The 22,696-nt window shown below is 45.2% G+C and overlaps 1 protein-coding gene across 1 annotated transcript in view; it reads left to right on the top strand.

Annotated features, from left to right (window-relative positions):
- Window positions 1-22,696, top strand: part of DSG2 (desmoglein 2) — a 486,965-nt gene that overhangs the window by 216,193 nt on the left and 248,076 nt on the right. Inside the window, exon 6 of the mRNA XM_078687378.1 lies at window positions 10,711-10,868. Coding sequence (XP_078543504.1) covers window positions 10,711-10,868 — 158 coding nt within the window. The remainder of the gene's footprint in view (window positions 1-10,710; window positions 10,869-22,696) is intronic.

The raw sequence follows: 22,696 nt of genomic DNA, 5'->3' as shown, positions 1-22,696 counted from the left end.
TACAGACAACAAGAGGCCACGGGCAAAAAACCAGGCCCATTGGTTTAACAAAAACTGTAGGGCGGCTAAACGCGCTCTAGTAAAGGAGGTTAAAACCGAGTCTCTGCTGAGTATTAGAATGGCTAGACACACTTACAAAAGAATGATTACGGAGTCTAGGTCGGAATGGGAGTCTATGAGATGGGAAAGCATAAAAGAAGCCCTGGACGGACGCGAGTACAGGGCCTTCCGGAACCTAGTTAGATCGGGCTCGGCAGAGGGGTCGTTCGCCATAACTCCTAACCTGAGCGAAGAGGTTTGGTTAGCTCACTTTAAGCCTCTCTATTCCCACATTGACTCCGCATCTCCAGCAGATCTAGCTCCATTAATGAAGAGTACATTTGCTTTAGTTCTATTGGTTGCAAAGGATCCTGATTGTCCACTTGCACTATGCTTGAAATCCAGGTGGCCCTTAGAAGCTTGTCTCCTGGGAAAGCTCTGGGCCTAGAAAGGATCCCTGGAGATCTATTCTTAAGTGAGCAGAAGGTATGGGCCCCCTATATTTGGCTATACTTTAATGCCATCTTAAATGGCATGGAGATTCCTCCAACTTGGCTGGGTGCAGAGATTATCCCCATCCATAAAAAGGCTTCCCCACTTGACCCGGCCAACTACCGCCCTATTAGTCTCATCGATGTCTTCCAGAAATTGTATGCCCGCTTCTTACTATCGAGGTTGCAGAGCTGGATGGACTAACATCACATCCTAACCTCCCTCCAAGCGGGCTTTTGTGCCAAGGTCTCTACCATCGACCAACTGTTTAGACTCCAGCTGGTCTACTGGAAGACAGTGACCATGGGGCAGGTAGTCTGTACCAGATCTTTGTGGATCTTTGATCCGCATTTGACTCTTCTCCCTGTTCCTCAATGGATTGATTGAACATCTAATGGGAGCGAGGGATCTAGACTCGCCTAGTCTAGCAGGCCGCAAGATACCAGCCCTGATGTTCGCTGATGATACCCTTTTGCTATCAAAATCTTCCATGGATATACAGCGAACACTGGAGGCGTTTTGCTCCTTCTGTAGATTTAGAAACTTGGAGATTAATCGATCCAAAACCAAATATATGTTCTACAACGCTAAATCGTCCAACTGCCCTCACCCCCATATGGATGGCTCGGAAAGAGTGTCCACTTTCGACTCCTTAGGGGTAACACTAAATGATAGGATGGATTGGGGGTCCCATATGGCCAAGGCAAATCTGAAGTTGGCCTAATCCTCTGGCGGTATTCTAAAGGTTTATAATGAGTGCTCATTTACATCATTGGGACCGCCAGTGGAAATTTACAAAGCTCAGGCGAGAGGTGGGGCGCTCAACGGAGCAGACCTTTGGGGACATGTTTGCGCCGCTTCTCTGCCTACCACTGAGAATAGTTTCATCAGGCGCCTATTGAGACTTCCCCAGAGCACACCTTTGACCCCTTTACGGTTAAACTTAGGTTTGGCCTCCATACAGGAGGTTATTTCAAATCGCCCCCTGCTGTATTGGAGGCGACTCTGGTCTACCCCAGAGCTCTTAAGTTATAGGGATGACCTAAGGGACCTTTTGACCATAAGGGGTGTGGGAAAAATCCCCTGGTTAAAACACATTAAACAGCTCTGCCACGCACTGGGTAGGGGAGACATGAGGTCCTCTCCCGAGGAAACTTGTGCCTTGATTACCAAGAGGTCGTTGGGCGTTGCACTTAAGAAATATCGAAAGGACCTTACATTATCAAATCGTTCTTTGGGCAGGTTGACTAATACTTTTCTGGAGGTCAAGGATAATCACCAATTTGAAAAATTCCTGGACGACATCCAGCCCTTACTGGCAAAGAAATTATATGTCCAATTCAGACATGGAACACTACCAGTGAGGGCCGTGACAAATAAGTGGTCAAACGCTCCCCCCGTATCGAGTTCTTGTCCAGGGTGTGAAGGTACTGAAGAGACGGATCTACATGTTCTGCTCTTCTGTCTTTTCTACTCCAAGGCAAGAGCTAAATGGATCGTCCAATTATGCAAGTCCAGGGGTCTCAGGGATTACAGGGAGGTATTTAGAATACTAAAATATGACACCACCCCCCTGATTGTGTTTGCAACCGCCAGATACCTTCTGTCTATGTGGTGCGCAAGAGGCGCCACAATTAAAAAATGACAAACTGCCTCAATCGCACTAGCGTAATTACTGCAATCCAGAAGGTACCCATAAACTAATACGCTCAGGGACCGACTTTCTTGGCCATTTATTGCCCTATTTTAATCTGTATAGGATTTTGTCATGTTTTTAATATTGTATTTTAAAATATTTTAGGACTATTGTCCGCTATTTTGTTGTATCATATTATTGTTGTCTAATGGCTTGTTTTTATTTTAAATTGTGTATATATGTGCTTTTATGGTTTTTAACCGATAATAACGTTTTTTTACTTACTATTTTCTTTGTTAAAAACTAGCAGTACATTGAGGATGTTTGGACCTCGCCTCTATAAATCATCTCCAGTTTAGCTTCCTGCCAAACTAATGCCCCCCACCAGTTTTTATGACCAGCAACTTGCAGCTTTTGTCATCTTTGATGGGTATCCTGACTAAGATCTAAGGAAATTCAGAAGGGTTACCCTGAAATGCCATCCAATTCTTCCTTTTGATTTCCCTCAAAATTATGAACCACTCTGCAGCATTCCTTAATTGACAAAAAAGGGTTTCTTCAACCCTCAAACACTTTGAACTCTAGATAGAAAGTTCTGCTGCCCTGATCACTTCAACCATGTCTGCCTGACCACTATCCATTACATCCAATTCCAGGAGCTTGTGTAACCTTCCTTGGATTTCTCCTTTTGTCACTACCAATAATACTAGTATCCTCAAGTAGGAAGTATTCACTGTGTCCTCTAGCCGGTTAATTGCACACTCAAGCTGCACTAAGGAAGCAGCCACGTGTTCTTTGGACTCCTGGAGTTGATTCTGTGCTTTATTCACGGCAGGCAGCTTGGTGTAACCGCTCTAGTTGTCAAGACATCTTCTGCATCTTTCTCTCAATCTCTTGCCACATGTTGCGGAAACCATCTAAAATTGTGCTGGGTTAATCTTTAATACTAGTTCCAACAAATCTTGTCACCATGTTGCACATCTCTTATCAAAGTACTTGTATTCCTCCACAATAACGGGCAATAGAAATGTTCCCATCATGTAGTACAGTTTGTATGAATTAAGAGTGCTTTCACTTTCCAGGCATTCAGGCTACTACTTCAAGCCCCAGCAGGAGGTTGCAAGGATCACAGCAGACCAGAGATTCACCTGTGTGCAGTAGTGCGTCTGAAAGCTAGCAGATACAGCCCCAGTTTACTCCTCAAATGTCAGCATAGTTGTCCTGGTTCTTCAAGGAAAGGAATAATCTTCATGTTTGAACCAGAGATTGGCTTTGCATTCTAAAGAAACAAGCCAGGGAATCCCTAGCTATCACTGATACCTACAACATCCAATTTTAATACAGCATGCAGTTGTGTCAAGCTCTTGGCTTGATCCTTGCAAGGTAAATCTCACAGATGATATTCTTTCCCAAATAGATAAGAGTCTCTATTGGTGAGCAGGACATTCATCTACAGAGAAATCATCCCCCTCCCCACCCCCACCCAATGTAATTCCATACCTCTCACAAGAACAGGACCCCCCTGTAATTAACCGAGCCCAAACGACAATAGTAGAGTCCTTGTACTGGCAGTGACCCAGAATCTCCTCTCTTCGATTAGAATTCCATTAATGGTACACCAGTGAATGACATTCTGAAGACTTCATCTACATCCTTAATCGGATTATCCTTCAAGCTATGTTTGTGAATTAAAGTTAATTGCATAATGAATGGATAAAGATGTAAAATAATGTTCGAGGCATATGAGCTGCAGATTACACACTATGCATAGATGGCCACCTAGTGTTGGGCCCGGATGTTTGCAGTTTTTGTTGTAGAAAAGTCTTTGGAAGTCACAGGATAGGTGACTCCTCCTTTGGATGTTACTTCGCATGGGCATCGGCTCCATCCCCAGATTGTTTTTTTCCGCCACCGGGCTCGGATAGGTTTCCAGTGCTCCGTGATGGAACCGATTTCCTTAGGCGCACAATCCTCACCAACTTATAGAAATTAAGTTTCGAACGCTTTTCCAATCAACGCTACTCTTCAACACCAAAAACTTCGATTCCGGTCTTCGTCGACGGCCTTCGGGCCTAACAAGGCCTCGCCTCTTGCTCATGGAAAAGACGCCATTTAAAAAGTGTCCTCAATGTGGGTCGCAGTTTCCCCACACCGACCTTCATGAAGGGTGTAACCTTGCTTCTCCCCGGAGCACGAGGCCAAAGACTGTTCCGCTTGTGCCTCTTTGCGCTCCAAAAAGACTATCCAGGACCGAAGAGCGAGGGGAACAATTGCTCGATCTTCAGCTTCCATTCCGGATGACATCTTTGAAGAAGGCGTCAACGTTCCAGAACAACACGACGTCGACAGCAATTCCGAGGCAGAACACTGAAGTCGAGGACATCACTCCAGCACAGCGGGTCGTAAGTAAGACCGTCGACCCCGACCCTTCCTCGACACACCCAAAGAAGGCCCCGGTCACACCCTCACCCTCGGGCTCGGGTGCACACCGACACACTGCTTCTACTGCCCCACCTTCGGGCCTGGCTAAGAAGCTAATTAAGCCTTCAGGTGACTCGGGCTCGAGTCGGCCTTCGCACGGTGCCGGCGCACACTTACCGGCACCGAAAAAGAGAACTTCACCAGCTACGCCGACATCCAAACCATCGGCGCCGAAACATACCACTACTCCTTCGGCACCGAAACCCAGGTCGGAACCAAGCAAACCTGCTTCAGATTCGAAAAAAACACCGGAACCGAAAAAACCATCAGATCCCAAAAATATACCGGAGCCGGAAAAATCCTTGGAACCGAAAAAAACTTCGGAGCCGAAAAAGACTCCTGCTTCTCCGGTTAAAGACATTGCCAATAAACCAAAACAAACCTCTTCGGTGCCGAAACCTTCCTCTGCACCAAAAGATTGACCTCCTGCAGAGGACTTACTTTATCCTGACCCTGCTCAGAAGACTCTAGCTAAAGATCCAATCACTGGACAGCTAATTTTGGCTTCAAAAAAGCGACCACTGGACACACCAGCTCCAGCTCAGCATTCAAAGAAGGACATGGCTACCTCTCCCTTAAGACTGTCTTCCCCTTCTCTTTCACCTGTACCATCACCACATCCCCCATACCACAACATTCCCCAGCATCCTCTATTATACCAGACGATGACAACAGGGATGATCGCTCTGATGATATGGGGGGTAACATACCTGATCCAGCTACTCCTACAGGATCACCTGACCCATGGGATGATTAGAACACCCCAGATGTCCCAAATGTCCCTCAGGATGACCTATACCCCTCAAGGCCTTCCCCACCAGAAGACACTATGGGTTTCAATCAATTGATTCACAGAGCTGCGCAATATCATGGGGTAGACATGCATACAGACCCTGTAGATGAAGACTTCTTAATGTATACCGTTGATAATGCACAAAGGTCCTCATCCATTTTACCAATGCTTAAAGGAGTGATTAAACATGCGCCTGAAGTCTTCAAAGACCCAGTCAGAACTCGGGTCATTAACCCTCGCATAGAGAAAAAATATAAAGCTGCTCCCTCAGACCCAGCATATATTAAAGGTCCGGTACCACTAGACTCACTTATAGCTTCCAATGCACGCAAGAGAGCAAACTCACAAACATCAGGTGAAGCTCCACCACCAGATAAAGGTCTAAGCTACTTGACGCATCAGGTAAAAGAACGGCGTCTCAAGCAGCAAACATGTGGCGTATTGCCAATACACCGGCATTATTAGCCAGATATGACAGGGCGCATTATGACAAATTAGAATCATTAATGAGGCACCTCCCTGATAAGTACAAGGATAGAGCAAACGAGCTTATCCAATAGGGGAACACCATTACAAACACCTCTATTCGGTGTGCACTGGATGCGGCAGATACTGCCTCTAGGGCAGTTAAAACCAGCGTCTTATTACGTAGACATGCCTGGCTACGCATATCGGGGCTCAAACCTGAAGTACAAAGTGCCATTCTTAATCAACCCTTTGATGAGCAACACCTATTCGGACCTAATGAAAAAGGATACAGATACCCCCAAATCTATGGGAGCCCTGCAGTCGCAGGCTCCCAGACGTTCATTTCGTCGCTCATCCTATCGAGGTGCCACTATGGGATACTCTTCAGACACAGCTTCTACCGCGTACAAAGCCCCTACACAGTCTGCTTACAGCAAGGCCTACCAAAGGGGTGGTTACAGGGGTAACAATAACAAAGGCTGAGGTAAAAATAACAACTCCCGCTTCGCCTCTACCCCTACTCAATGACTCCCTTCCCCTTCCCCCGTCCCATTCCACTCCTGTCGGGGAAAGACTTCAACAATACCTGCCAGCTTGGGAAAACATCACAACCTTACAGGTGGGTGCTCCAAATAATTCAGTCAGGTTACTGTCTAGAACGAACATCCACCCCCCAAACATACCACCCAAGCAGCGTCCAATGTCACAAGAACATTTAACACTGCTCAGACAGGAAGTAATATCCCTCCTGCAGAAAAACACAATAGAAATAGTTCCAGAGCATCAGAAAAACAAAGGAGTATGCTCCCTATATTTCCTAATACCAAAGAAGGACGGATCTCTAAGACCCATCCTAGACCTCAGACCTCTAAACATTTACATACAGTCTGATCATTTTCATATGGTCACACTCCAAAAAGTCCTTCCACTTCTGGTACTAAACGACTTCCTTGTCACTCTTGATCTCAAGGACGCCTACTTCCATATTCCCATCCACACAGCGCACAGAAAATATTTCAGATTGGTGCTAGACGGGCAGCACTACCAGTTCAAAGTGCTCCCATTCGAAGTCACAACAGCGCCATGGGTGTTCACCAAGTGCCTAGCAGTAGTAGCAGCACACTTAAGAAGACAACATATTCATGTCTTCCCATATCTAGACGACTGGCTCATAAAAGCCAGCTCATACAACCAGTGTTTACAACACACTCGCGCTACTATTCAACTGCTTCATGACTTGGGATTCACAGGAAATCACACCAAATCGCATCTGCAACCCTCGCACATACAACAGTATCTCGGCGCTACAATAAACACCCAACTAACACTAGCTTATCCCTCTCCAGCCAGGATAACAAGTGTACAAACTCTCCTAACAAAATTCAACCGCAACACTCGCTACCAGCTCGAGTGTTCATGCAGCTCATAGGAAAGATGGCATCTTGCATATTTGTAGTACCTCGCGCAAGACTGCAAATGCGTCCACTTCAAGAATGCCTAGCACGCCAATGGAACCAGGCTCAAGGTCAACTAACAGACCTAGTGTTGGTAGACGGTCGGACTCATCGTTCTCTGAAATGGTGGAACACCAAAAACCTTTCCAAAGGGCGACCGTTTCTAGAACCAGTTCCTCAAATAGTCATGACAGCAGACGCATCGCTCTCCGCCTGGGGAGCTCACCTACTGCATCACACCATGCAAGGCAGGTGGACAACGCAACAGAAGTTACTCCACATCAACCATTTGGAGGTGCTAGCTGTGTTTCTAGCCCTAAAAGCATTTCAAATTCAAGTGTCAGGCAAAGCTGTCTTAGTCCTGCACAGACAATATGACAGCTATGTACTACATAAACAAATAAGGGGGAACACACTCTCTGCAGCTCTCTGTTAGCACAGTAGATATGCAGATGGGCTATACCACTAAAGATCTTCCTCTTAGCCAACACGTCCCACGAGTACAAAACACTATGGCAGATCTGCTAAATCGACAAACACAGCAGATAAACGAGTGGGAACTTCATCCGTTCTTTCAAATGTGGGGACAACCTCAGATAGACCTCTTTGCCACCCACGAAAACGCAAAATGCCCAAACTTTGCCACCACATACCCACACCCATTGTCCAAAGGCAAAGCGATATGGATGAACTGGTCAAAACTATTTGCGTACGCTTTTCATCCTCTCCCACTACTTCTGTTAATGGTACTCAAACTACAACAACATTCCCTGACGCTCATTCTAGTCGCTCCAACTTGGGCCAGACAACCGTGGTACATCACGCTGTTGCAGATGTCTGTAGTACCACACCAAAAACGAAACCTATCTCCACGCCTATTAACACAGAACCATGGAGAGATCAGACACCCGGACCCAGCTCAGCTCAACCTAGCGATCTGGCTCCTGAAATTCCCCTCCCTTTTTTCCTTTTCCTTCTCTACGCTACATTCACACACTCACCTCACTCGGGGAACTTTGTACCCTCCTTGTGTTACTGTTCTCCCGGACATGTACACTGGACCCCGCTAAATATAGTCTGTTTCTGGTTCCTCCCTTTTGTTGATACATAGTTTGGTTACCTCAACCTTCCTCCAGAATGTATGAATGTTATCAAAGAAGCTAGACGTCCCACTACTAGAGCATGTTATGCTGCCAAGTGGAAACGGTTTGTCATATACTGCCAGAACAACCAAATAAATCCTTTAGACGTGTCTACTCAACACATCATAGGATATCTATTACACCTTCAAAAGTGTAATTTAGCCTATACATCTATCAGACTACACCTCACTGCCATTACAGCATGCTTAAAAAATTGACAACACCTATCTCTTTTTTAGAGTACCAGCTATAAAAGCTTTCATGGAAGGACTCAAAAGAATAATTCCTCCCAGAACGCCACCTGCACCAGTGTGGAACTTAAACATTGTTCTCACAAGGTTAATGGGACCTCCCTTTGAACCATTACATAAATGTGAATTGCAATTCCTAACCTGGAAAGTAGCTTTCCTAGTAGCAATTACTTCTCTCAGAAGGGTTAGTGAACTACAAGCATTTACCATTCAAAAACCTTTTCTGCAAATGCATCATAACAAAGTGGTTCTTAGTACTAATCCTAAATTCCTTCCTAAACCAATTTCACCATTCCATCTAAATCAATCAGTTGAGCTGCCCGTATTTTTCTCGCAGCCTCAAACAGTCGCAGAAAGAGCTCTACACACCGGAGATGTCAAAAGAGCATTACTGTACAATATCGAAAGGACACAAACTTTCGTAAAACAAAACAACTTTTTGTATCTTTTTCACCGCCACATAAAGGCAACCCCATATCAAAATCAGGGATTGCTAGGTGGATTGTTAAATGTATACAAATATGTTACCACAAAGCCAAACGTGCATTAACAATTCCTCCAAAAGCCCATTCTACAAGGAAAATAGGGGCTTCAATCGCATTCTTTGGGGAACATTCTCCTAGAGGATATATGCAAAGCAGCTAAATGGCTTACACCGCACACATTCACAAAGCATTACTGTGTAGATGTGCAAACTAAACAACCAACCACTGTGGGCCAGGCTGTACTAAAAACACTGTTTCAAACAACTGCAACAGATACTGGTGGTCGCCGCTAGGTGTGGGTACTGTTATACAATCTATGCATAGTGTGTAATCTGCAACTCGTATTCCTCAAACGGAAAATGCTACTTACCAGTGCGCATCTGTTCTTGGCATGTAGAGCTGCAGAGTTACACACACCCACCCGCCTCCCCGGCTACCTTTATCTGTTCCAGTACTTTCTTACTTAGATGCAAATCACATGGACATCACTACCTCTTGTACAGCTCCATCACTTCCCTAATGGCGAAAAACAATCTGGGGATGGAGCCGATGCCCATGCGCAGTATCATCCAAAGGAGGAGTCCCCTATCCCGTGACTTCCAAAGACTTTTCTACAACAAAACAAACTGCAAACATCCGGGCCCAACCCTAGGTGGCCATCTATGCATAGTGTGTATTTCTGCAGTTCTACATGCCAAGAACAGATGCATACTGGTAAGTAGCATTTTCCTTTCCCTTCTAGCTTTAGTCCAAAATCTAGATTTTCATTTATATTTTTGAAAGACTTTGGTGCCCAGAGTTGACATTTTGGATAATAGTAGTGTACCCAGAATAAAGTAAGAGAACTGGGGTCATGGGGTGAATAGACCTGACCAGCAAAAAACAGTAGTAAAGAACTTGGAGCTTTGAATGATCAAGAATACTGTTTCTTTATTTAAGGAACAGAACTTTACAACTCATCTTCATCATCCTTCAAGTGTCATTTTCAGCCACCAAACACTTATTCAAGTGCAGCGAGCCATACTTCTAGGACTATTACTTGCATAAACAGTAATCTAGTTCATAGGAAAGGACAACAGTTATGGTGTTCAGAATAAGGCCAAAAAGATGGATTACATCACACTGACCCGGGTTAAACACAGATCTTAATACTCATGCTATTCAAACACTCATCATCTCAACCAGGTTGGCAGAAAATCCACTCTTTTCTTTCCCAGTCTACAAAACGCAACTGTAGGCAAAACCCAGCACTAGATACAACAGTATGCTCACTCAGACTGGGCTGGTCAGCTGACACTCCCAAAAAAATACAATTTACTGCAAGACCACAATCACAGATGCATGCTTAAACATTTGTGAGTGCTATATGAACACTGTGTAACATAATCCCTTTGGTATTGCTTGCAAAGCATTGCTTTGTGTGAGATTCTACCGGTGCTTATTTATTAATTCTTTGCTGTTTTCCTTAGATTCTCTGGTTATGGTAATAAATGCAACAGATGCTGATGAAGAAAATAACTTAAATTCTAAACTTGCGTACCGAATTGTCTCATCAACACCACAAATATTCTTTCTGAGTAAAAGTACAGGGGAGATTCGAACTGTTGTGGATAATCTGGATAGAGAGGTAATGTAATTAATACTTCACAGTTATTATGGGACTTTTTAAAATTTAGAGTGTATCAGTTTTCAGAATATTGGTGTTTAAAGGAAATATGGATCTTTTTCTGTGGTATTCTCTGCTCAGTAGATCTCCTGAAATGAGATTCTAAAAGTTCTAGTAATGAAACTAGAGAACCTTCTTCACCCGTTTTTGTGTACACCATTGTGAACCCCACAAAGAGCCATATAATCTCCAATTCTAATGAAATGTAAATGTGATGGGCTGAGCAGGAGACAAAAGCACTATTTATCAAAGATTATTGACCACTGTTACTTTCACAAGGACATAAAATTAGTTATCTGCATGCCTTTCTGTGTAACATCTCCCCAGCAATAAACATTCGATTTTTAACGTGTCAAAGATGTGTGCTAATGTTGATGCACGAGGTATTATGTGGTAGTTCTTTAAAACTAGGCATGATTTTTTGCATTAATCTTGCTTTCGTCCCTCCCTGTTAACTAAGAAGAGGTGTTTTGCCCAGTGCTGTTTAATTGCTAGTTTTAGGTGTTGTGGAAGCTTGTGTTGATATGTACTCTGCCATGAATATCCTGCCAATTATTTCTTGCACTACATGAGAAAGAAAGCAGTGAACTTCACCATTTGAGTAAGAAGCATGGAGGTTTGTTAAATTCATATGTCTGTGAGAAATTGGGGTGTTGAGAGTGGAAATACCCTGCTCAGACACAGCCGCAATTCTTGTCAGGGTTAACCACAAAAAGTCACTAAATTAACCTGTGCTTAATCCTGTGGTAGCTTGGCACAAAAAAACAGGCAGGCTTAACTTGGAGACAATGTGTAAAGTATTTATGCAGCACTTAAACAGTAGTAAGGTGCAGACAGAACACAAGAAAAACTCCCATAAACAGAGTAAAATTGTATACATTGTTTGACTCCAAACAACGTGTTTCAGATACACAAAGTGAATGGACCAAGTCTACACTTTACCTTTGGACTTAAAAGAAATTTTTAAGAAAAATGTTGAGGAAGGTAAAGTTCAACAGGTCAAGGCAGTCAGAGGTGTCTGAGAAAGAGGCGTTGTCCTCTATGAGCTGCTGCATGAAGTTGCAGTGAAGATTTCTACGTTCGGTTTTCGCATGGAAGTCTATAATTTCCAGCGGGATGAGACTGTAGTCTGCAGCAGACAAGGGCTCCACGAGGATGGGTACCCCTTCTGCGAGGAGCCGCTGAACAGGATTTGCTGCTGGGGAGCAGACAATTGCTACTGCGAAGTCCGGTGCTACTGCGAAGTCCGGCTGACCAGCGATGCACCATAGATGGATCGGTGATCAGGTAGGACCTGGTCTCCTCTTGGTTCTCATAGTACTTTTTGTCTGAACATTTTTCGAAGTCTCATGTTTTGGATTTAGGATATCTGGGTACCTTTAGCACCCCTTCCAATGGTCCAGGACTGAAGGGGCATTACCCACTTGGAGGGTCAGGACTCACTTAGGCATGGTCCTGGTGCAGTTTCAAGTTAGTTGGAGCCTTTTCTCACCCTGAGGCTCTGTTCAAGAGGCCAGCACACTAGCCCTTGCAATCATTCTGAAAGTCCTGGGTTCAAGCAGAAAATCAGGTTGAAAGCAGCAGGCAGTCTTCTGAGGGCAGAAGGCAGGCTTCAGACAGCAGGGAAGTCCTCTTGGTGCAGTAGAACAGTCCTTTGAAGTACACAGAAGGCCACAGGCAGCAGGGCAGATCTTTAGAGGACTTTTGCAGGTCCAGAAGTGAACTGAAGAGGGGATCTGAGTGTTCTAGTTTCATACCTGGTGCCAGATGTGAAGTAGAAGAAACCTATGAAGTTTTCCCCAGAGAAGTGTTTTGAATTTCCTGAATCCCTGCCCTGGTCTCAGGATGTCTGGGGGCATGAAAGGCTGGTGTAAAGTTTGTTGCCTGTATGCTGAAGCAGTGTCTTTGAAGTGCAAGTGGGGCTGTGCACAGCTCCACCCTGTCACCCTGAATGTATGGGCCATCATGCCAACACCCTCTGCTGTGCGGCTGTCTGGGAGGAATACACAAATGCCAGTTGCCGACTACGCCTAGTTATGTCACTCGAGAAACAGGCTGCAGGCACCAAAAGGTTAGGACAAGAAAATGCCAACTTTATAAAAGTGGCTTTTTCAGGAATGTGACTTCAAACCCAACATTATGATTAAACAGGATTTTAAATTACAACACCTTAGACACCAAACAAGAGATTACCACCTGCTCCTAAACAAACGTTTCAATTATTAAATGTAATAAGGTAACTCTGTGTTATTCAATGTGAGGGGTAGGCCTTACAGTAGTGAAAATAAATTTGTGAATTTTCCACTACCACAACATGTAAAACTTAAAAGTACATGTACGTTTTAAATGCAGTGCGCGTTGCCCTATGGACTGTTTAGGGCTTCCCCTAGGGATAGCTTAAATGTATCAAAAAATGATGGTTTAGGCCTGGCAAAAGGATTATTGTTCCTGGTCGAAATTGCACTGTAAACTGCATACAGGCTGCAGTGGCAGGCTTAAGACACGTTTTAAGGAGCTACTGAAGTGGGTTGCGCAATAAGTGCTACAGACACACTAGTAGCATTTCATTTACTGGCCCTGGGTATATGATATACCACTTTATAAGGAACTTATAGGTAAAATAAATACGCCAATCATGTGTAAGCCAGGTTTACCATGTTTAAGGGAGTGAGCAATAGTACTTTAGCACTGGTTAGCAGTAATAAAGTACACAGAGTTCTAGGGCCAACACAAACGAATCCAGCAAAATAGTAGAGAATGCGGCCAAAGGTTTGGGGGAAGACCACCCTAGCAGATCTAACAATGACCATATATTGTAAATTAGTAGTTGGGTCTAAAATGTTTTCCTAAAATAGTACGGATATAAATGTTCATTACACTTTTGTAATTACAAATCAAAATCTTTGATTAATCTCTCATCATAAAGAAAATAAATGAAGACTAGTAAACAAAAACCACCCTAGCTACAGCCATAAATGCTTTCCTGTACAGGGCACTCTGATCACTAACTCAAGAGAACCAATCTGAAAAAACTGCATCAGCATCGATTTCAATAAAAGAACATTTCAGTGCATTTCAGTGCAAAAGGCTGTTTATTGAGTTTGGACCGGAGTGCAGACCTTATATATTTTGTTATTTATGGTTTTATCCTAAGGATAAACTTTTAAAAAGGAATTGAAGGAGATTATTGCCCTAAATAATGCACTGATTATTCCTTGGTTACTTTATATAGGATACTCATTGGTTAACCTTGATTTAAGTATTGGTCTGTTGAAATCTGAAAGTATAAGAAAATCTGCAGAAAGTGAAATAAAGTAAATATTTAATTAAATGCAGATATAAGCAAAAGGAGGATATGAAAACTTGGGAGTGCCATGTCATCAGTGCAGAATGATACCTGCCTGTTATTTATCCCTAGACCATGTAAAACCACAAAACTGGAGATCATGGTTCTTGAGGATTTGCCGAGGTATTTTACTGCTGAAAAATGTTAATACAAAACATGCAGGCCAAACTAAGAGATTTGTGCAGCAAGTATGTAATAGAAGAAGAGACACATTTATATGTCCGAATATATGTTCGATTTATGCAGATTTATTGAAAAAGTAATTGATCGCATTATTAAAATGTGGCAGTTTTTCAACTTGCAAAGAAGAGTTAAGAGTGTGTAAAGATATTTTCCAATGTTGAAGTCCAATATGTTGCCATTGTTATATGGAAAGCTTGAGTCAGACACTGGTGATTGATTGTAAGTTATGGCTGTAATTGTGATCTCTCAGCTTTAGAAAGTATCCACCTTTTTTTTTTTTTTTTTTCAAAAACCTTTATTGTGCTTGAGAAGGAGAACAAATACGGGCCTACAACCAGCAGGCCGGCCACGATACTGTAGGCACAGATACAAGCAATGCAATTCCCCAGCGGCATCAGACAATACAGCATCAATTAGCAGCAGTTACACTATACGGGAGCAAGTCGCCAAGGATAGGAGCAATGAGGTTTAAGTTTTTTAAATACGATCTAAATAGAAGTCAGTGAAGAATAGATTCAAGAAGAGCTGAGTCCGTACAGTAGCTTCACAACACGGGTAGGCAGCATAATTAGGATCAACAGTAGAGATAAACACCCCATGGTATGGCAGTACAATGCAAACAACAGGAGTATCAGTACACATTTATGCACCACCTACAGCGCCACCCACTCCCCACTAATCCCATGTCAGACCCAGAGCAGAAAAAGAACAAGAAAGCGCAGAAACGATAGAAAAACAAGGCCCATAGAAACTAAAAAGAAAAACTAAATCCATCCCCCCACCCTACAACAATCCGGAGGCTATGGCCTACCCCCCCCCCCCCGGTAAAGTGCCTGTCGCCCTCTAAAGAACCCGAAATATAGAGAAGAGAAAGAAAGAAACGAAAAGAAATAAAGATTCTCACTCATGGAGAGGAGAAAAGGTAAAGAAAAAACCTTCACAAGTGATAAAGGGAGCAAGGAAGGACAGTCCCAGAACTCCCATTAAAGAAGGGGGGGGGGAGGAGCCAATACAACAACAGAACTCCCGGACACCCAGCCAAAAAGGACCCATACGCCAGTAGAATCAAAAAAGGACAAAGGCCGAAAAACAAGGGGGTTACAAATGCGGTACACAAGAGCACAAACCGGACCCATAAAACACCACCCCAAGTGTAGAGTAGACAACAGGATATGAGCAGCTCCAAACCACAGTCGAGGTGTCAGGATAGACAAGAAGCAAATTAAAAGTGAGGAGCTGAAGCGTTGATACGCGCCAAAAAGGCGCCACAGTTATGAACCACAGAAAATAGGCCATTGCAAGTGAACAATCGGAACCCCCTAGCTCTACATCAGTCGCAAACGATAACTACATCATGGTACCCGCCCGAAACCCGCCCCAGCCAGAACAAAGATTAAAATGGCCGCCCCTGGCAGTGCAGAGACAAAAAGAAATAAAATGGACGCCACCCTGTACAGGCAACCCCCCGTCCCACGGAACATTGCTGGCAAGTCAGGCACCCAAAATTATTTCAACAGAGCCGACGGCTCGCTAGGTACAGGATAGCCTGTTGTAGCGCCGACTACGCCGCAGACAAGAGTGCTATGGTAGAATGGATGCACTGTGAGCGAGAGCTGAGCCATAAACAATAACATCCAACCAGCTGGAAAATCAAGTCGCACTCTGCGTGTGGTCACACAGCCCCCCTTACAACATCTCAAACCCAACCCCCATCAGGTAAGAGAACAGTACAGCAACGAGACCGTCTAACCCTGGCCCGACTTCAGACGCCCTCCAGTACATAACCCTCCATGAGTGTCGATCCCCTCCACAACAAAGGAATAAGATGGAAACAAAAAGGAGGGGGTAGACTCACGAATACAAAATGGAAGGCGCCACACATCCACGAATGTATCGGTCACAATAAAAAGAGTCACAAAAGTACTCAAAGAAAGCAGATACAACAGGGGTAAAGGCGGAGGCTCTGAAGAGATAGTTTTCAAGGGGGCCAGGAGTAGAATAGACAGCAGTCCCATCTCCGGTAATAGCAGCGAAGGTGATGAAACCGCAGCCGACTGTGGGAACAATGTATCAAAGGCAGAGTCGATGTGCGATCGTCCGCAAACGGCAGTCACGGCAGAACTAAACTCAGTCCAACTGGAAACACTCGGCAACACAGTGTCATTAGCAGGAATCATCAAGGGAGCGATCAGTGATTGACGAAAGCAGCCCCTCCGAATCTGCGCCAGGTCCAAGGCAATGTCGTCGAGCGTGTCACTTAACCCCTGGGAGCCTCGCAGTAGCGTCGCCCGCAGGTCACACAGGGCCGACAGGATATCTCCATAAGACAGAGTAGGCAGCGCGCCCCCACTGCCCACAACAGCGGTTGAAGCAGGCAAGGCGATCCCCGGCACAGCCACGATATTACGAGCAAGGGGCAATGGCGGACGGCCATCCCCGTCCCACAAGTCAGCGGGGACATCCATGGCGCCCACAAGCCAGTAGCAGGAGCTTGGGGGGTGCGACACGGGGCAGCAATTACTCCGTCTCCCACCGCTGCGAGTTAAAATATAGCGTCGCCAATGAGGAGCCCCCGGCAGCAGATTCAGGCAGTTAGGGCAAACGGGCGGTCAGCCAGATTCGGGAGAGTCCCGCAATGGATTCGAGTCATCCCCTCTCAGCACGAAACAAAGGAGCCAGAGTGCCGTGCGGTCATCCCTGTAGTGCTTGCCGATCACAATGTGTGGCACTCTGCGGCATCCGAAACGCTGTCGACCACGTTCCAGGGAGAGCTGCCTCTGTCAGGATGCGGGCGCTCTGCGGGCAGGTTTCTCGTCCCCACTGCGCCGAGGTCCGGTAGTAAGCGGCGAGGAGCGCTGGGGCAATGGCGTCGGGACGGGCACCCAGCTATCTAAGCCTTCCGGACGAGTTGAGAGTCCGGCGGAACACGGGCGATTGCAGCACTTCGCCCCCGTCAAAGCAGTCGACGGGTCGGGCAGGATGGTAGGCAGGATAGCTTGACGGGGCTCAAGGGCTGGCGGAGCCGGGAGCCTACGCGTCCGCTCCGGTCGCCATCTTGGCTCCTCCCCCAGTATCCACCTCTTTTAACACCCGAGCAAAGTCAGCAGAGCCCAAATTGACTTTAGTAAATTTGCTGCATTGTCCAGGGCAAGGGTCAATTGAGACAGTATCTTTAGATGTTCCCCAAGCGAATCCATAGAGCGAATAAGCTTCAGGACATTGCTCCTGTTTAGAATGTCAAACAATCCTCTCGATGTGTAGTCTGGAGGCAGTAACATGGGCAACTTCAACTTTTTTTAAAAAATTGTTTTTATTGATGAAAGTTTGTGGCAGACAAGTAAACAGCAATTACATATGGTATGCGCAAGTTACATTCAGTGCCATACAGGTTACAGAGGTTGGAAAAACAGATCTGTTAAACAGTGACATCTCCGTCCCCATGTCTACGCATTTCCAATTCTACCATGGGTGATACACAAATCTCCCCTCTGTGAGTGTTCCATTTTAGCGACTTTTTATCCCATTTCTTCGGGCATCCTCTGGACATGAAGAATTCTTTCTCTGCTACCAGGCACCTGTCTAACTCTTTCAGCCACACTAATACGGTAGGCGGTGCCACTCCACCCCATCCCCTCGCCAGTTCTCTCTTTACTAATGTGTATCCCAGCGTCACCAATTGTTCTTCGATTTCAGTCAGGTCTGTAACTTCCCATATATTAAGCAGGCCCAATCAGGGCGTCAGGTTCACTGACTTCCCCAATGCAGACTGCAAATGATTTGTGACTCTCTCACAGAGTTCTCGCACCAGCGGGCCTTCCCACAGTGTATGATAGAAAGAAGCTGGCTGCCTGCAACCCTTCAAACACAGGATATCTTGCCTAGACCCAATTGTGGCCAGTGTTATCCCGGTCAGATAGGAGCGATGCAAAATCCTGAGTCGTATTAGTCTAAATCTGAGCGTAATGGCCGCCTCTCTAGGTGACATTAGAGCCAGACGCCATTTCTCCTCGTCAATCGGTCCTAGGTCTCTCTCCCATTTCTCCTTGAGCTTGCCGAAGGTATCTGGCAAATTATTACTAAGTTTTTTATAAGTCAGGGATATAGCCTTAGCCTGCAGTGGCCCATCTAGCAAGCGATCCTCCAGAGGTGACGTGTCCGGTATGTCCTCACAGCTCTGGAAGGCTTGCCCGCATGGGCTTGTCTGATTTGTAGATATCAGATACCTAAAAACCTCTCCCGGAGCCAATTGGTAGCTCTTCTGGAGATCTTCGAATTTGAGTATTGCTCCCTTTTTAACCAGATCTTTCACTGCCGAGATGCCTATTACATCCCGCCTATTGAATCCTGGTTGATAACCCAGCATGCCTAATTTTTGAGTGTACCATAGCGGTGTTGCCTTAGTAAGGACGCCAGCCCATCTCAGCCACGAGTTAGCCAGACACCAAATTTGTACCATGTGCAGTGTTGGGCCGATACATCTTTGTTTCTTGGTGCGAGAATAGAGGGCACCCAAATAGCCCGAGCAATCCATCTGGTACCTAAGACGTAGGCCGGGTCTGTTGGCGGGGCGTACATCCAGTAATTAACGGCCACCAACTGAGAGGCCCAGTAGTACAACCTGATGTTCGGCAATGCTATCCCCCCGTTGTACCACCCCTTCGTTAGTTTCTGAAGAGCAATCTTGGGGGCCTTACTCTCCCATAACAGCGTACGTATTTCTCCTCCAACCGCTACAAAGTACGCATCTGAAATTCGGTGCGGGCAGTTCTGGAGGATATATAAAAATCGCGGGAGTGCCAACATTTTAAAAAGAGCAGGGCGGCCCACCAAAGACAGAGGCAGCGATCTCCAGTGCTTAACGTCTGCTCGCAGTCTGGCCAGCGGGGGCGCCAAATTACGGCTGTAATAGAGAGCCAGGTCCGACGTAATAAAAACTCCCAGGTACTTAAATCCGTCTGCTGCGACCACTAATGTGCAGTCTCTAGGGAGACGGGGAGTCTGTCCATGCAACACAAATAGCACTGACTTATCCCAGTTAATTGCGTAGCCCGAGTACTTCCCAAAATTCATAAAAATATTGAGAACGGTGTGGATAGACTTGTACGGGGAGGTAAGGTATAGTAATATGTCATTGGCGTATAGGGATATTCTGTCCTCACACTCCAACGACCATCTGAAACCCCGCACCATCACATCACGACTGATCCAGGCCGCCAGGGGTTCCAGCATAAGGTTCAGGATGTATAGTTATTGACTCTCACCTGCCCCTGGATGTCCGTGTACAGCAGCTTCACCCATCTTATAAATTTAGGGCCCAACCCAACTCTTACGAGAACTTCAAACAGATATGGCCATTCAGTGGAATCAAATGCCATGGAGGCATCCAGGGACAAGATAGCTGCATATTCCCTCAAGAAGTCCCTGCGCGCCATCACATTATGTAGCCGGCGTATGTTAAGAGCTGTGTTTCTACCAGGCATGAGGCCTGATTGAGCTGGGTGCACCAGGGTGGAGATTACCGTCGCCAGTCGCGTGGCAAGAACTTTTGCCAAGATCTTTGCCTCTACATTTATCAGTGAGATTGGCCTGTACGAGCTACAGTCCTCTACAGGCTTTCCCGCTTTGTGAATAACAACACTACAAATACTAGCAAGACGCTGGTCTGCTGGCAGAACTCCCTTCTCACAACTTTCCTCATACATTGCCCGCAAATGTGGGACAACCTGAGAGGCCATGACTTTAAGGAACTCAATTGGGGTGCCATTTGGCCCCATCGCCTTTCCGGACTTAATTTGGCCAGTAGCTTTCTGGATTTCCTCACTTGTCAGATCTTCATCCAATACATCCCTATCAATCTCCGAGAGAGTTGGCACGTCACTATCTGCCAGAAGCAGGTGGAAGTCCTCTGTGTTCTATGTAGTGGAGGGAGAATATACTTTTTCGAAGTAGTCTGCAAATGCTTCCGCTATATCTTTGGGGCAGTGGAGGACCTCTCCGCTAGGCAATGTTAGTCGAGGCACCCATCTCGAACCCTGTTCCCTCCTTTCCAACCAGGCTAGTGTCCTCCCTGCCCTATCTCCCAGCTCATACAACCTATGCTGGGTAGCACTATGCTTGATCATCATGTGTTCACGGGCCTTGAGCCTGTATTCATCTTGTTTCAATGTCAAACTATGTAGTGTATCTGCTGAGGGATTACGAGCATGCCCTTCCCCAAGTCCCCGAAGTTCCTCTTCTAATTGAACCAAGATCTGGCGCCTTTTAGCAACATATTTTGTTTTCAGTGACGGGGCATATCCTTTTAAGACCACCTTATATGCCTCCCAGATAGTTTGTGCAGAGTCTACCAATCCCAGTTTCTCTGCTAGAAAGTTCCCGGTTTGCACACAGAGCTCTTCCTTAATATCTGGTATTTTCAAAAGCCATGGGTTGATAACTATAGTATTCCGCAACTGCCGTTCCCCAGTGTGTGAACTCAACCCCAACAGGGGAATGATCCGAGATACCTCTGGGCAACGTCCGAGGGTGTCTAAAATTACCTATGGAGGCCGTATATGTTAAATAAGTATAACAAGGGTACTCCCGAATATGATTTTAGGTCTAGAGGAGGGAGAAAAGGCAAAAACTGCAAAAAGATACCTCTAACCTGACCTATTTACTTTCAAAAAATGAATCAATCTAAACATTTCAAAGGATGCAACATTTATAAAAAGTATTCAAGCAGACATGTTATTCATCAATTTTTACCATTTATTTTCGATTTCATTATTCAAAGGGAAAGACCAATTTTTTTGTGGCATTATATAGCATTTTTTACAGTACAATTGTAATATTTCAGTGTTAAACATTCATTTAATGCAATATTAGACATTATATGAACCCCACATATTAAATAAATAGTGCTAACAGTCTCACCATTATTCATTCCTCATCACTCTTTACAAAAAACTTACATGCTCATACTAATGACAAAAACATAAAACAGTACAACTGAGAATCTCGATGTATCTACATAACTGTATTTTTACATCTCTTTATGTTAGTAATACAGAATTTATGAATTTCTAATTCCTTTATTTCTTTTTCCTTTTGCTTGTGCGTGGATCTCAGTGAAATGTTTAGATTGATTCATTTTTTGAAAGTAAATAGGTCAGGTTAGAGGTATCTTTTTGCAGTTTTGGCCGTATATGTTAAAAAAATAATAAATTCGGGAGAGACTACCGTGCACACTGGAGAAGTACGGATATTTGGAATCCACTGTTTGTAACACCCGCCCCACATCTGAGAGGCCCATTGCCATTGTGAATTCCGCCATGAGTTCGTTTGGTCTGGGCCCCCTGTCTTTGTGGGTACCTATTGATCGTATCATCCATGGTCATATTGTAATCCCCGCCCAGTATCAATGTACCATCTGGGAGTCTGGTCAATACATTGCCCAGATCCGCTAAGGCGTCCCTACCCAGTGCCAGTAGCAGGTACGCAGAGACTACATTAAGAGCCCTCTCCTCCCATTGGGCTTCAGCCACAGCAAACCTTCCCCCCGGGTCTGTCCATGACTTGTGTACAATCAAGGGTGTGCCTTTTTGAACCAGAATACATGTACCCCGAGAACCAGTGGTATAGTCGGCATGCACCAGGAGCAGGTATCCCCGTCTATTAAGAGCCTTGCTTTTGTTACGTACTAAGTGTGTTTCCTGCAGCGGAACAATATCTGGGGATTGTCTCTTCAGATACTGTTGGACAATACTTCTTTATTTTGTCACCCAGTCCATTGACGTTCCAAGAAAGGACAGAGAGCACTAATTCCTTGTCAACCCCATCCCATAGAACAATATTAACTACAGCCTGATCGGTCAACAATACGGCAGATACTTCATTAAGCAACCTGCAAATAGGATCAACACTTGCACACCTGTGTCTGTCACTGTCAAAACAAACATGGAAATCAATGTATAGCCAAACATTACATTTACATTTCAACTCGTCCCAAAAGCGCATGCTTGTTAGCCTGTCCATCTTGCATGTTAGGATATCGCAACCACTTTTCATGTCAAAAAACCAATAAGGAACTACCAAACATCCCCCTGTACCCATCCCTCCCATCCCTCCTCCCCGACCCCCTGGCTATCGGCAGACATCCCCCTTCCCCTAACCCCAGCCCCTCAACTGCTGCCCCCCTCCCTGCCCCCCTGCCGGGGATTTAGAACTACCCACTCCCAAACATGGCAAAGTGCCTCACTCCCCCTGAAATGCTGAAAAT

Source organism: Lissotriton helveticus, chromosome 4_1, assembly GCF_964261635.1.
Source record: "Lissotriton helveticus chromosome 4_1, aLisHel1.1, whole genome shotgun sequence".
NCBI classification, from domain to species: Eukaryota; Metazoa; Chordata; class Amphibia; order Caudata; family Salamandridae; genus Lissotriton; species Lissotriton helveticus.
The sequence above is the reverse complement of the archived record's forward strand: the minus strand, read 5'-3'. Positions and strand labels throughout refer to the sequence as shown.